This window comes from Canis lupus, chromosome 35, assembly GCF_048164855.1.
Source record: "Canis lupus baileyi chromosome 35, mCanLup2.hap1, whole genome shotgun sequence".
Classification (NCBI taxonomy): Eukaryota; Metazoa; Chordata; class Mammalia; order Carnivora; family Canidae; genus Canis; species Canis lupus.
The window spans coordinates 23,598,334-23,613,237 of NC_132872.1; the positions used below are offsets into that span (position 1 = coordinate 23,598,334).

Genomic DNA, 14,904 nt, shown 5'->3' on the forward strand with positions numbered 1-14,904 from the left:
CACAGGAGGATGACTCTTGCAGACTGCATTTCCAAGTACATGTTCTGTGGGGGACACGGAAAGTTGGAGGGCAAGGAAGGAGAGAAAGTCAGGTTATTTCCTCCTTACCCTCTTTGCATTAGGCAGTGATTTTGGCAGTGGCTGTATTTTCTCTGCGGGTCCTGTCTTTCATTGGACAGATCTGTAAGAGTGCGAGCTCCTACTAGAGGTACTACTGCTTCTTCCCCATTGCCCTTTAGTGTAGGGGTATAGTAGTTTCCTTCTATGCTAATCTCTGGTTGCCTTGCTGTTCCCTTTTTTGGCTTTGGACTTTTTCTATCATCACTGTAGCCAGTTCTCTGCATTACATTTTATCTGTCTTAAATATATAGGGTGTCTTTTATTTCCTGGTGAGACTCTCACCAAAATACTACTCTTTAGTTAAACTACTGTAAATTATACAAAATACTATGTTTGCATAATTTACCTTACCATCAGTTAATGAGTAGGGATATATGGAAGGGGAAGATTTATTAAATAAATTTGATAGTTAACTTTTTTTGATGTCTTCCTGTTCTATTTTATGTATATAGAAATTGATAGTACTGTGATTTAATCTTAAATTTTGTTTTAAGATTACTAGTCCATGTTTGGCATAGCCAACTAGAAACTGATGAAATGAAAGCAGGTAGATTCTACTGTGTTTTTATATTTTAAAATAATTTTAAAAATTAAAATTAGATATTAGATATTTGATCTTGTATAAAAGTAATACAAAACAAAGATATATAAGTGGCATATTCCAGGGTAAGATAATATATATGATACTATATTTAGATACTATACTTAGTATCTTATACACACACATACACACATTCAGTTGACCCTGGAACCACATGGGTTTGAACTGTGGGGGGGGTCCACTTACATACAGGATTTTTTTGATAAATACAGTATAAATATTATATATTTGATAAACATTTTCCTTATGATTTTAATATTTTCTCTAGCTTACTGTGTTATTTTTATAATACATTATAGTATATAACACAATACATTATATATATAACATACAAAATATGTGTTAATTGGCTTCATGTTATTAGTAAGACTTCTGATCAACAGTAGGCCATTATTAGTTAAGGTTTTGGGGAATAGAAGTTACATATATAGGTTTTCAACTCTGTTGGGTGGGGATTGGTTCCACCAATCCCCTCGTTGTTCAAGGGTCAACTGTGTATATGTGTGTATGTGTGTGTGTGTGTGTCTTTCACACATACACAGATACTCCTACTAATGCTTGGCTTGAAGTATATGTAATTAATATTCACACAAAGAATTTCTACAAATCAGTAAAAAAAAAAAATAAGAAGCCCAGAATCAAAGTGGTAAGGGATATAAACCTAAATGGTAAATAAATCCCCGATAACTGGCTCAAACTACTAGTGTTAAGATATTGCAGACTAAATGATGCACAAACTCATTACTATACATTATCAGATGCTGACGTACTGGCTTCTATCCATATCCCTAAACCCATCTCGTGACATTGTTTCCCCTCACTTATCCTACTTCACTGAGCTCAACCTACCTCTTTGAGTTTTCAAATATGCAAAGGTCTTTCCTATTTTCTGACTGAAATTTCTTCTCTTGGCACTTTTTTGTTTCATAACAAGATCTCTAGTCATTTATTTGTTTGTTTGCCTGTCCTAGAGTTAAGCTTTATGAGGTCATGCACTTCATCTGTCATATTTTCTCCTTTATCCCCAGTACCTTTTGTTCAGTTGCTTGGAACACACTAGGAACTCAAAAGAGAATAATGTATCTTATTGAATGGGCATAACGAAAAAGAACCAGGTGTCTAAGATTTTCTTTGTTTTTTCTTTTTAAAGATTTTAGTCATTTATTTGAGAGAGGGGGAGGGGAACAAACAAGGGGAGGGGCAGAGGGAGAAGCAGACTCCCAGCTGATTGGGGAGGGCAACACAGGGCTCAATCCCAGGACCTCGAGATCATGACCTGAGCTGAAGTCACATGTTTAACCGACTGAGCCTGGTGCCCCAACTTCTGATTATTTTATAAAGTTAATCTACATAGTGTCTAATTCCTACCACTTTTTTTATAACCATATTCTAGATTCCATCTTCTTCCTAATATTTGTCCCTGTGAGTTTGGTTAGATATTCAAATGAACAGTGATGGGGCAAAGATATCTTTCCTATATTACTTGGTATGTAAATATAAAAGAACTTAATGATTTGTTTTATTCGTGCAAAGAAAGAGAGGTTCTTGAAGGGATTGAGCCAGAAGTCACATACCATCTCTTTTATGTCACTGTTAAATACCATCCTTCCCTAACTTTCTTTGATATTCAGACTTGATTTGATACCTTCCTTCCTTAATTTTCCTGATAAGATAGAGAAAAGAGTTATTTCTCTTTTCTTTCCTGTCCCAATTCTTTCCTAAGTGTCTCTTTTAAATGCTGTAAAATAATTTCTTTAAATCCCTTATAACACTTACATTTTAGTTATTTATTGTAGTTGTTTTCTGCCCTCATTATTTTGTAAATTCTTTAAAGGCAGTATGGGTGATTTTTATTAATTGTTTAGGAACCTAATAAATACTGAATAAGTAAAATGAAAGATGGATAAATGGTGAATGTATTTAACTTGTCATATAATTTCCTTATATATGAAATGAAAGGAGATGTCATCTTTAAAAAATCTAAGAATATATGCCTCGTTCCTCCTCTTCCATTAAATTTTAACACCACCCTCATCACAGATAAAACATTTAGACCATTCTCTTACAGTTTAATGATAATGTTTTTATCATGTCCAGATGGAACTTAACTGAATAAATAAGAGGATAGCTGTTTATATTCAGTTCCTGAGCTACTTTTGGAATCTATAACACATTTTGTAGACTGCTTTTATTGTATGATGTTGTTTATAAATAGTGATTAGATTTAAGAACATTCAGGAGTTAATGAAAAGAGGTGAATATTATATATCTTAATATGTGTTAAATAGTATATATCTTAAAGGTGATATCAAGGAAACCAAACCTACCATTTTTCAGTGTATCAAAATTACTCTTGAAATCTGTATCTAAAATTTTAATTTTTTATGTGTAAAATACATCTATCTTTCATATTCCCAGAATGGCACAGAGAAGACATAAAAGAGTAAGAACATGGACTCGTCATATAAACATCTTTAACAAAGATTACATTTTTGTGCCTGTAAATGAGTCGTGAGTATTTCAGTTTATTTAAAAACAAAATTAGGGAGTATAGAAAAAAATTTTTGTCTGTTTTTAGATTAATAATCAATAAAAAGTATGGGTATATAAATTCCTGATATTATTTTTAATTTATTCCAAGGAAGTAGCTAAAACTATGAGTTACTTATGTTAGATTTTGGTTTGACAGTATAGTTATATTATAAATATAGTGAAAAAAATAAAATGACAAATGCCAACAAGACTGTAATGACTGAGACATTGAATTTTTCTTTTTTGGATTTAAAAGATTTTATAAATAAAAGATCAAAAGATTTTTGGATGAATCTGAAAACTTTAAGAGAACAAGCTGTTTAAGTACAAAATAAGTGATGCTGTGTGTTTATTTGTTAAAGTAGTTCCTCAATAGGAAACACAAGATTGTGTGATGAAAGTAAATAAATTTGAAATAACTCAAATTTTACACTAAGTAGTCTTACTACTTATTTAATTACTTTTGGAATGTGTATTCCATATTGTGTCAGATGTTATAATGGGCTTCTTCAAAATTGGTATGAACTTTGTCATACCCACATTTTCAGCTGTAGTTTTAGAACATGTTCCTCTGCATTGTTTAGATTTTATGTTATTCTGATTGTATTTCTTTTTCAACAGGTCTCACTGGTATCTTGCAGTCATTTGTTTTCCATGGTTAGAAGAAGCTATATATGAAGATTTTCCACAGGGCTCCCAGGTTCAGCAGTCTCAACATGACAACAAAACAATAGGTGATAAACTTAATGTAGTGTTTTTAATAATGATAACAGTAAATGATTATGGTGAACAATATGCAGTTAAAAGATAGTATAGTTTTTTTTATCATGAAACTTATTAGAAGGAAGAATAAGAAATCTGAAATTTTCATAATAAATCCCAACCTCATGTATAGACAAAATATAATTCTTCAGTTACACTATTATGTCAAGTTTTATTGTAGCATTTTTTTATAGAGTAATCTTGCTAACATGACTCAGAATTCATATTATGGATCCACAGGCATAGACCCAATTCAGGTCCTTTGCCTCCTTGGTTAAATATACTATTAGATATTTTATTCTTTTTGGTGCAATTGTCAATGTAATTGTTTTTGTAATTTCTCTTTCTACTACCTTTTATTAGTGTAAAGAACCACAACAAATTTCTATTTATTAATTTTGTGTCTTGCAACCTTACTGAATTCATGAGTTTATTGGTCATGAAATCTTTTTCATTTTTTCTTAATCTAAATGAACACAAGTCTTGTTAACACTGGAAACTGGCTAGATAATATCAGGTCTCTTAAAATTCTTCCATGATTTTTCTTAAGTTACAGTCCAAATCTTAAGTAAGCAAATTAGCCTAATTTTTTTTTGAGGAAAAAAAATGAAAATTATGTGTTTATAGGTGTAGGCTAAACAGTAAGCAGAGTTATTAATAGCCATTATCATCAATACTGGCCCAAACCACAGCTAAATATTTTGCCTTAGACATAAAATAAATACTCATAAGTGCTTTATTATTTCTAACTAGATAATGATCAACATACTACTTCAGGACTGTCTTTGGATACAGAGGAGTCCCAAGTAAGTATGTTCTTGATAGATATGAAAAAAGGAAAATACTTGAATATAATAATTTTATCTATAAAATAGGGTGTAGACTATGATGGATATTGTTGGACCATAATAAATCGTGTTGTTTTATGGTTCTTTGATGTATTTTATGGGGGTAGGAAGGAGAATAGGAGAAATTATCATTCCTCTTATACTTGTTTAGCTGACTTTAACTTTCTTGATTTGTTTATTCAGTAGTTTTTCTGATCATTTGGTTGGCTACTTCTCAGGTGTACTTTTATTCTTCATTATAGCCGCATTTTTTTTTTTTAGCTTAGTGTAATTAGTAACCTAAACAAGCATGCATGTGCACGCATTCATGCACACGCACACACACCCAAATATATATATATTTAAAATATATTTTAAAAATATATATGTGTGTGTGTATATATGTATATTTAAAAATTCTTTTTATTTGAGTGTAGTTGACATACAGTGTTACTTTAGTTTCAGGTGTACAACATAGTGATTTGACTAGTTTAAGTATTCTGCTATGCTTACCACAGGCATAGCCACCATCTGTCACCATACAGTACTATCACAGTATCATTAACTATATTCTTTATGTTATGCCTTTTATTCCTGTGATTTACTTATTTCATAACTTAGAAGCCTTTATCTCCCATTCCTCTTCACCCATTTTGCCCATCCTGTGACCCTTCTCTCCTCTAGCAACCATCAGTTTGTTTTCTGTATTCACAAGTCTGATTCTACTTTTTGTTTGTTTATTCATTCATTTGCTTTTTAGATTTCACCTATGAATGAAATCTTAGGGTATTTGTCTTTCTCAGTCTTCACTAGGTATTGTATGCTCTCTCTCCATCCATGTCATTGCAGGTGACAAGATTTTAGTCTTTCATATGTGAGTAATACTCTGTGTGTGTGGGTATCTGTGTATGTGTTTGTACACACTACATCTTCTTTATCCATTCATCTATCAGTGGGCAATCAGACTGCTTCCATATCTTGGCTATTGTAAATAATGCTGCAGTAAACATAGTGGTGCATGTATTTTTTCAAATTAGTGTTTTCACTTTCTTTGGGTGAATACGGAGTGGTGAAATTATCGGATTATATGGTATTTCTCTTTTTAATTTTTTGAGGAAACTCCATAGTATTTTACACAGTGGCTATAGAAAACCAGTTTACATTTTCAGCAATAGTTTATGAGGATTCCTTTTTCTTCACATTCTCACCAACACTTGTTATTTTTTGTCTTTTTGATTTTAGCTATTCTGGCAGGTGTAAGGTGGTATTTCATTATGGTTTTGGTTTGCATTTCCCTGATGATTAGTGATGTTGAACACTTGTTCATGTGTTTGTTGACTATATGTGTATCTTCTTTTTTTTTCTTTTTTAAAGCATAATCACCATTTATTTTTTTTTCTGGAGAACACTTTTTCTTAGTCGTTAAGGACTTAGCTCCTTACATAGGCTTCGGTAGAGGTCGTTGGACAGCACCTGTGGGTCTGAATCGGGGTGGGGGTGCTTCACAAGAGTGATTCCTGACTACCTTGCTGTGAATGGCACAACTCATGCAATAATGTAGTTTCACATACAGCCTAGGAAGCACATAGGCGTCGAAGACACTCGCTTCAGAAATGTCCCTGATGGCAGCGGCCTCTACTATGTTCCGAATAACGAACTTCTTAATAGCCTTTTCCTTGGGCATACAATGGGCGCAGTTGGTGCAGTGAATAGGCTGCATGTGGCCGTGTCCTTTTTTGGCACGAACATTATTCCTTCTTTTCTTGGTCATCTTGGGTGCAAGACTGAGAGAGGATCCATCTGTATGTCTTATGTCTCTTCAGGTCCTGCCCATCTTTAATTGGATTTTGTGTGTGTGTGTTGAATTGTATAAGCTCTTTATTTATTTTGGATATTAATCTCTATCTGATATAGCATTGGCAAATATCTTCTCCCATTCACTAGATTGCCTCTTCATTTTGTTGATGGTTTCTTTTGCTGTGCAGAAGCTTTTTATTTTCATGAAATCCCAATTGTTTATTTTTGTTTTGATTTCCTTGCCTGAGGAAACAAATCTAGAAAATGTTGTTAAGGCTGATGTCCAAGAGATTATGGCCTGTGTTTTCTTTAGGTAGTTTTATGGTTTCAGGTCTTAAACTTAGGTCTTTAATCTTTTTTTTTAGGTCTTTAATTTTGAGTTTAATTTTATGTATAGTGTAAGAAAGTGGTCCAATTCATTTCTTGGTATGTAGCTGTCTCATTTTCCTGACATCATTTCATTGAAGAGACTGTCTTTTCCCCATCGTATATTTTTGCCTCATTTGTTGTAGATTAATTGACCGAGTAGGTATGGGTTTTTTCCTGGACTCTCTATCTTGTTCCATTGATCTATGTGTCTCTTTTTTCTGGCAGTATCATACTATTTTGATTATTGTAGCATTGTAGTAGCTTGAAATCTGAGATTGAGATCTCTCCAGCTTCATTCTTCTTTCTCAAGATTGCTTTGGTTATTTGGGGTCTTTTGTGGTTCCATATAAATTTTAGAATTATTTTTACTAGTTCTGTGAAAAATGCTATCGGTATTTTGATAGAGATTGCATTGAATTTGTAGATGACTTTGTGTGGCATGGGCATTTTAACAATGTTAATTCTCTAAATCCATGAGCATGGTATATCTTTCCATTTATTTATTTGTCTTCAATTTTTTTCATCAGTATTTTACAGTTTTCAGAATACAGATCTTTCACCTCCTAGGTTAAGTTTATTCCTAGGTTGGTTTCTTTCTTTCATTCTTTTTTTTTTTTTTTTGGTGTAATTGTAAATGGGATTGTTTTCTTAATTTCTGCTTTTGCTTTTTGTTATTAGTGTAGGGAAATGCAGCAGATTTCTATATATTCATTTTATATCTTGCAACTTTACTGATTTCATTTATCAATTCTAATAGTTTTTTGGTGCAGTCTTTAGGGTTTTCTATATATAGTATGTCATCTGTGTAGAGTGACAAGTTTTATTTCTCCCTTACCAATTTGTTTGCCTTTTATTTCTCTTCTTGTCTGATTGCTAAACTTCCAGTAATATGTTGAATAAAAGTGGTAAAAGTGGACAACTTTGTTCCTGATCTTAGAGGAGAAGCTTTTAGCTTTTCTCCATACAAGTATGATGTTAGCTATGGATTGTTATACATACTTAATGATATTGTTTAGCTGTGGTTCCCTTAAACCCACTTTGTTGAGAGTGTTTATCATGAGCAGATGTTGAATTTTGTCCAGTGCTTTTTCTGCATCTATTAAGATGATCATGTGTTTTTTCTCCTTTAATTTGTTAATGTGATGTGTCATATTGGTTGATTGCTGGATACTGAACCATCCTTGCATACCTAGAATAAACCCCACTTCACTGAGGTGAATGATTCTTTTAATGTATTGTCAAATTCAGTTTGTTAATATTTTATTGATGATTTTTACATCTATGTTTATCAGGGATATTGGCTTGTAGTTTTCTTTTATTGTGGTGTCTTTGTCTGGTTTCAGTATCAGAGTCATGCTGGCCTTGTGGAATAAATTTGGAGAAGCTTCTCTTCTATTTTTTGGAATAGTTTGAGGAGAATAGATACTAATTTTTCTTTATTTTTTTTTCAAGATTATATATTTATTTGAGAGAGAGACAGAGACAGAGAGAGAACAAGCAGAGGGAGGAGCAGAGGGGGAGGGACAAGCAGACTCCACACTGACTGCAGAGCCTGACATGGGGTTCGATCTCATGATCCTGAGATCATGACTTGAATTGAAACCCAAGAGTCAGGCGTTTAACTGAGCCACCCGGGTGCTTCCTAACTCTTTAAATATTTGTAGAATCATCTATGAATCTATCTGGTCATTGACTTTTTGTTTGTTCTTTGCTTATTGATTCAGTTTCATTTACTAGTAATTACTAGTAAATCATTCAGATTTTCTATTTCTTTCTGATTCTGTTTTGGAAGATTGTATGTTTCTAGGACTATATTCATTTTTTTCTAGGTTGTCCAATTTGGTATGTAAATTTTCATAGTAGTTTTTATAATCCTTTGTATTTCTGGAATGTTGTCATTTCTCGTCTTTCATTTCTGATTTTATTTGAGTCCTCTTTTTTTCTTGATGAGTCTAGGTAAAGGTTTATCATTTTGTTTATATTTTCAAAGACCCAGTTCTTGGTTTCATTAATCTTTTCTTTTCTTTTTTTTTTTTTTTAGTTTTTATTTCATTTATTTCCACCCTGATCTTTATTATTTCCTTCCTTCTAGCTTTGGGCTTTGTTGGATCTTTCTTTTCTAATATCTTTAGGTATAAGGTTAGATTGTTTGAGATTTTTCTTGTTTGTTAAGGTAGGCCTATATCACTATAAACCAATCCTAATCTTAGAACTGCTTTTGTAGCATCTCAGAGATTTTGGACTGTTGTGTTTTTGTTTTCATTTGTCTCCATGTATTTTTTTTTCTTCTTTGATTTCTTTGTTGACCCTTTGGTGATTTAATCTCCACATTTTTGTGTTTTGTTAATTTTTCTTATATGGACCTCCAAACTGGTATGCATCGTCTACATTTGGTGTCATAATTGATTAAGGTAGTCACCTAGTGATTTTTGGTTCTTTTTGTTTTGTTTTTTGTTTTGTTTTGTTTTGTATGTACAGAGAGCAGCAGCCTTGCTATACTGGCATAGGCTTATGTCTTTACCGTTACTAGTACAGGGTAGGCAGAAAGAAGGAAGTTCCTTTTCTGCTCTAACAATGACATGGTAGGGAAGTTTCTTCTTGCTTATAGAAACGGGCTTCCTAAGGGTGCCTGGGTGGCTGAGTTGGTTAAATGTCTGCCTTCAGCTCCATCACAATCTAAGGGTCCTGGGATCAAGCCTCACCTCAGACTCCTGCTCAACAGAGGGCCTGCTTCTCTCATTCCCTCTGCCCCTCACCCCCCTCCCTGTGCTCTGTCTCTTTCAAATAAATAAAATCTTTAAAAAAAAAAAGGCACAGGCTGCCCAAATTAGGTTTCTTGGAACAGTTGTTCTAAGATGCGGATTATGTTAAAAGGATTGTAAGGTCAGTTAAGTTGGATAAAGCCTGTGTCCTATTCCTTTCTTAAAGATTCATTGTTATATTAGAGTAATAAAGGTACTGAGAAGTTTTTCATTAAAGAAATCTGCTTAAGATTGATCTGTTGTTTCTCAAATTTGTCTCCACCAACATCATATATTGAGTTAGAAAATGTATGTAAGTGTAGGTTAAATTGTTTATCTTTGCTTAAGATGGTAAGTCTGAACAGAAGTAATTGAAGTTCTAGGGTTTTATAATGCTTTGTTATATTTCCATAACTTCTTGAGTCCACATATAAGTGTGTAAGACACTGTTTCACCAGTATAAGAAAATAAATCAATGAATTTCTGAAAAAATGATGTTGGTTCACTTTAGATGATGAAAAGAACTCTAATTTGAAATTTTAATTTTAGAGTCAGACATTTTAAAGAGTAACATATTAATTTATTCAAACTGGTTTTAATTGCAAAGTCATAAAAATTCCTGTTATTTCAGAGTACTGAGACGAATACATCAGTACCAAAGAAAATGTGTAAAAGGTAGGTACATGCTGTAATAATGTTTTTTTTTAGATATTTAAATTTACTTCATATACAGATACGTACACCTCGATTTCTTCTTTTGCTTTTCACAGGCCATGCATTCTCATACTAGATTCCTTGAAAGCTGCTTCTATACAAAACACAGTTCAGAATTTACGAGAGTAAGTAATGACAATTTTACTCTCAGTCTGTTATCTAAAAAATCTGAGTAATTTTGAAGCTACTTTAAGAATTACTGAAAACACTATGTATCTGGAATTATAATTTACTATGTATTTAGATGTCTACAAATCTAATCAATAATAAATATCTCCTATTGTATGTTAATATTCAAGTATTAATATTTCTCAAATATCAACTTGTATATATTAAAAGCAAATTCAGAATTTGTATTCATAATCTAACAATAAGCATATTTTTATAAAGGAGCATTGCAGTTATTAGTGGTTATCAAAATATTTTATTTTTTTTTTATTTATTTTTTTTTAATTTTTATTTATTTATGATAGTCACAGAGAGACAGACAGAGACAGAGACACAGGCAGAGGGAGAAGCAGGCTCCATGCACCGGGAGCCCGATGTGGGATTCAATCCCGGGTCTCCAGGATCACGCCCTGGGCCAAAGGCAGGCGCCAAACCGCTGCGCCACCCAGGGATCCCATCAAAATATTTTAGAAAAAATGAGGACTTTTTCACATTTTTATTATGTGTGTATGTGTGTAATTTTGTAATTAACTGTAGGATCTGGAAATAGCAACTAAAGTTTTAAAATAATCTGTTAGTTTACTTCATAACATATAAATGAGTTTATGTGTATGAGTTATGAAAATTGAGTTATTGAAAAAAGTCTAGCTTTAAGTTTGAAACTCAAATGACTTTCTTTTAAGTAGCAACCCTTGAAGCCTCACATACTATAATTTGTACTGTTAAATTTGGAAATTTGTCTTGAGGCAACACCTCAGGCAGCAAATGTTTTTCCTTCTTTGTGTTGAATAATCAGGAATTTCTACTAGAGTCACTGTACTTTTTGATGATTCAAGGTATTTAGAGGTAGAGTGGGAAGTTAAACGAAAAACTCATCGGGAATTCAGCAAAACAAACATGGTGGACCTATGCCCTAAGGTTCCTAAACAAGATAATAGCAGTGATTGTGGAGTATATTTACTGCAGTATGTGGAGAGCTTCTTTAAGGTATGTAAATAAATTTTTATTCGCAATTACCAGTATATAATCACAAATTACTGGGCAAGCAAAGCAGCAAGAAAATATTACACTCAAGAGAGAAAAAATAAATAAAGCCACATATAATCCAAATATTAGAGTTATTTCACAGATAAGAACTTTAAAATAGTTTGAATAATATGTCAGAGAAAATAGTCAAAGATGAACAAAATGGATAAAGATGAAATCTACTAAAAAAACCAAGTGGACATTCTAGAGCTGAAAATGATTATCAATATATGAAATTAAGAATTTACTGGAACTTGTGATGAGCACTGGGTGTTGTATATATGTGATGAATCACTCAATTCTACGCCTGAAACTAATATTACATTGTATTTTAACTAACTGGAATGTAAATAAAAACGTAGAAGGGAAAAAAAGAACTTACTGGTTGGATTTAATAGCAGACTTGGATGCAGCAGAAGACAAGATTAAACTTAAAAAAAAAAGGGCAATAGAAGGAATCCTACTGTATTTCAAAGAGAAAAAAAACGTAAAGAACAGAATATAAAAGACAAGTGTGATAAAGTCAAAAACTGTAATTTATATGTAATTAAGAGTTCTAGAAGGATTAGGATAGGAGAGAGAGAAAGGCAGACAAAAATTTGAAGAAAAAAATTTCAAAACTAACAGACCCGTATATTCAAGAAGCTCAGAAAACCATAAGCTAAATTAATAGAGTAACAAGTGTTATTTTCTAGCTCATCAGTGATGCTATCTATAAGTAGCAGTATTTAGGCAGAAATTTTAAAAGCAAGAAATCGCTCTTTGCTTTTTAAACTGTCAGCTCATTACTTTAGTCATTACCAACATAATTTGTGAAGCCCTTCTCCCCTCTCTGAGGGTCAAGGGTTAGGACTGCAAGTTCCAACCCTATTACTGCATTGTTGGTTGTCCTGGCAACTAGCCCCATTTTTTTCGGTGTGGTATTCTGAAGATGGGTATAGGAGTATAGGGTATTTTTGACTAGTACTTGAGATACTTTCAGCATGTATGGGTTATAGTATATGGTTAGAACTTTTGATATAATTGGGGAGGAACAGTAATACATAGTTTTGGGTAAACTATGTAGTATTACATCTCAGTAAAGCTGTAATTTTAAAAAGCTAGCAGTTTCTTATTTCTTGTAAAATGAAATTAAAACAAGTTTGAATTGTACTGCTAAAGTGATTGCATTCTTTTTTTTCTCTCATTAGGATCCTATTGTTAATTTTGAACTTCCAATTCATTTGGAGAAATGGTTTCCTCGTCATGTAATAAAGACCAAACGGGAAGATATTCGAGAGCTCATTTTAAAACTTCATTTACAGCAACAGAAGGGCAGCAGTAGCTAGTTAATCTGTACAAACATGACACAGATGTTCTATAAGATTACTGGAAAGCCGCTTACCAGCATTTGTGTTAGTCAGCTCACAGAAAAGAAAATAACTTGTGGTAGTTTTATAAGTCATTGAACAGTATTTAAAATATATACGATATATTATTAGATTGTTGAGATCTCATAGATGCAGTGGAAAATGGGGGGTGATATAGATAAACTTATTAGAAATTAAAATTTCAAAAATATTGGATATTTTTCTGATTATGCTTCTGATTATGCAATAGCATATGTAAATGTGGGAATGTTTTTGTAGATGATAAAACTATGTGATCTGTACTTACATAAAACTGGGAGTTGAGGGGAGTTAGGTCCTCCCTGGTGCCAGCCCCAGTGCTTGTCAAATTTGTTGACAAGTCACATTATATTGTAATTCTATTCTTTGCAGCTCAAGCATGCAGTATGAATACTGTGTATTTTTTAAAAGAAGAATTTAGTATTAAGGCTTCAGAAAATGCCATTTACGGCATCCCTTTTGTATAGTGTAAAAGAAGACATGATGTTAGGAAGATGATAAAAATGGACTCTTTCAAAGCGCAGCTTATTTTTCTCAATTGCTAAATGAAACCGTTACTCTACTGTAATTGTTACATGTTTTCTTTTTCTTTTGATGTCATATGTGGGGATCTAAGAATTTAGTTCATTCATTAGAATGGAATTTGGAATGAAAAAATCCTAGCTGTCCAAAACAGGTTTTTAAAAATTACATATGTAGCTCAACTTAGTTTCTTTGAGGTATAGCTTTATCAATATTGTCTTCTGTCCTATTCTGATATCTTAGAATGTATGTACACAGTTTCTGTAAGTATAGAAGATAAAATTGGTGTCCTCTTAACTTTAATTAAAAGATACCCTCAAAATCTTATTTATTGTTAGGACTAAATATGTAATTTTATAGCTCTGTTTACCTGGTATTCATCTGCAAAGCCAGACTGCTCGAATTGCTTTTATATTTGAAATTGTAGGTTTTAGAGACCTAAGATCCCTATGGCATAAGTTTTATTAAATGTTCAGGTAACAGTTTTGAATTCATGTGATGATGGTGGTATTATATGATGAAACACTTCCCAACCCTTTAATGTTATCAGGAAAATTTTGAGGGGACAATTATATTGTATTTTCTCAGATAAGAAACATGCTTTTTAAGAGTATTATTTTAATCTTCTGTTTTATGCATCTCTTGGATTTAAATTGTTAACTGTATAAAAGCAGTGAATCAAGGGCAATTTAAGATAAAGCTAAAAGTTGGAACATTTTATTTCAAAATCATGTGAATTTGAAGTTTGAAGTTGTCAGTTAAGCCTCATTGTTTTTGAGTTTTTGTTAATCTTGTCACCGTCTTTATATTGTTAAAGATATTTGTCTTTTGGGGATTTCTTATAAAGATGGTTATAATTACATGTCTTCATTCCCAATTTGTGTGTGTATGGGAGGGTATTTTTTAAAATGACTATTATTTGTATATCTAATTTTGGGAAAGCAAGTATGTAATACATCTTCTTGTGACTTCTTAACTTTTTTGTTTGTATGTTTTTCAAAGGTACCAATGTCCTTTATCATGTTTTGAAGATTGTTTAAAATTCATTTTCCTAAATTCATGTGGAAATAATGCGTTGAATATCAACATTTTATATTAAACCTGTTTCCAATTCATTAAATTACAGTGTAACTTTCTTTTCTTAAGAAACATGAGCCATTCTTGGAAACAAATTTTCAAATTTATGATACCCAGTGCCTATCTTATAACTGATACTTAGGTTAATTTTTCTTTCTACTTTAACAGACACATAGTTAATTTGTCTGCTCAGGAAACATTTTTGGAGCATCTACTAGAGGTAGGCAATTTACTAGGTATAAAAAATGAATGGCAGCTTT

General features: G+C 32.3%; 1 protein-coding gene and 1 pseudogene across 5 annotated transcripts in view; one reads left to right on the forward strand and one right to left on the reverse strand.

The window, feature by feature from the left end:
* Window positions 1–14,687, forward strand: part of SENP7 (SUMO specific peptidase 7) — a 139,698-nt gene extending 125,011 nt beyond the window's left edge. For 4 of the 5 annotated variants that reach the window (XM_072811835.1, XM_072811836.1, XM_072811837.1 and 1 more), the window contains 7 exons: window positions 3,140–3,232; window positions 3,875–3,987; window positions 4,769–4,821; window positions 10,381–10,424; window positions 10,520–10,588; window positions 11,468–11,618; window positions 12,848–14,687. In XM_072811835.1, the coding sequence (XP_072667936.1) occupies window positions 3,140–3,232; window positions 3,875–3,987; window positions 4,769–4,821; window positions 10,381–10,424; window positions 10,520–10,588; window positions 11,468–11,618; window positions 12,848–12,985 (661 nt within the window). In that variant the 3' untranslated portion in view covers window positions 12,986–14,687. Of the gene's footprint in view, window positions 1–3,139; window positions 3,233–3,874; window positions 3,988–4,768; window positions 4,822–10,380; window positions 10,425–10,519; window positions 10,589–11,427; window positions 11,619–12,847 lie in introns of those variants that run through there. The other variant, XM_072811838.1, reaches the window with a different exon arrangement.
* Window positions 6,281–6,613, reverse strand: LOC140624889 (small ribosomal subunit protein eS26 pseudogene; annotated as a pseudogene).
* Window positions 14,688–14,904: the final 217 nt, after the last annotated feature.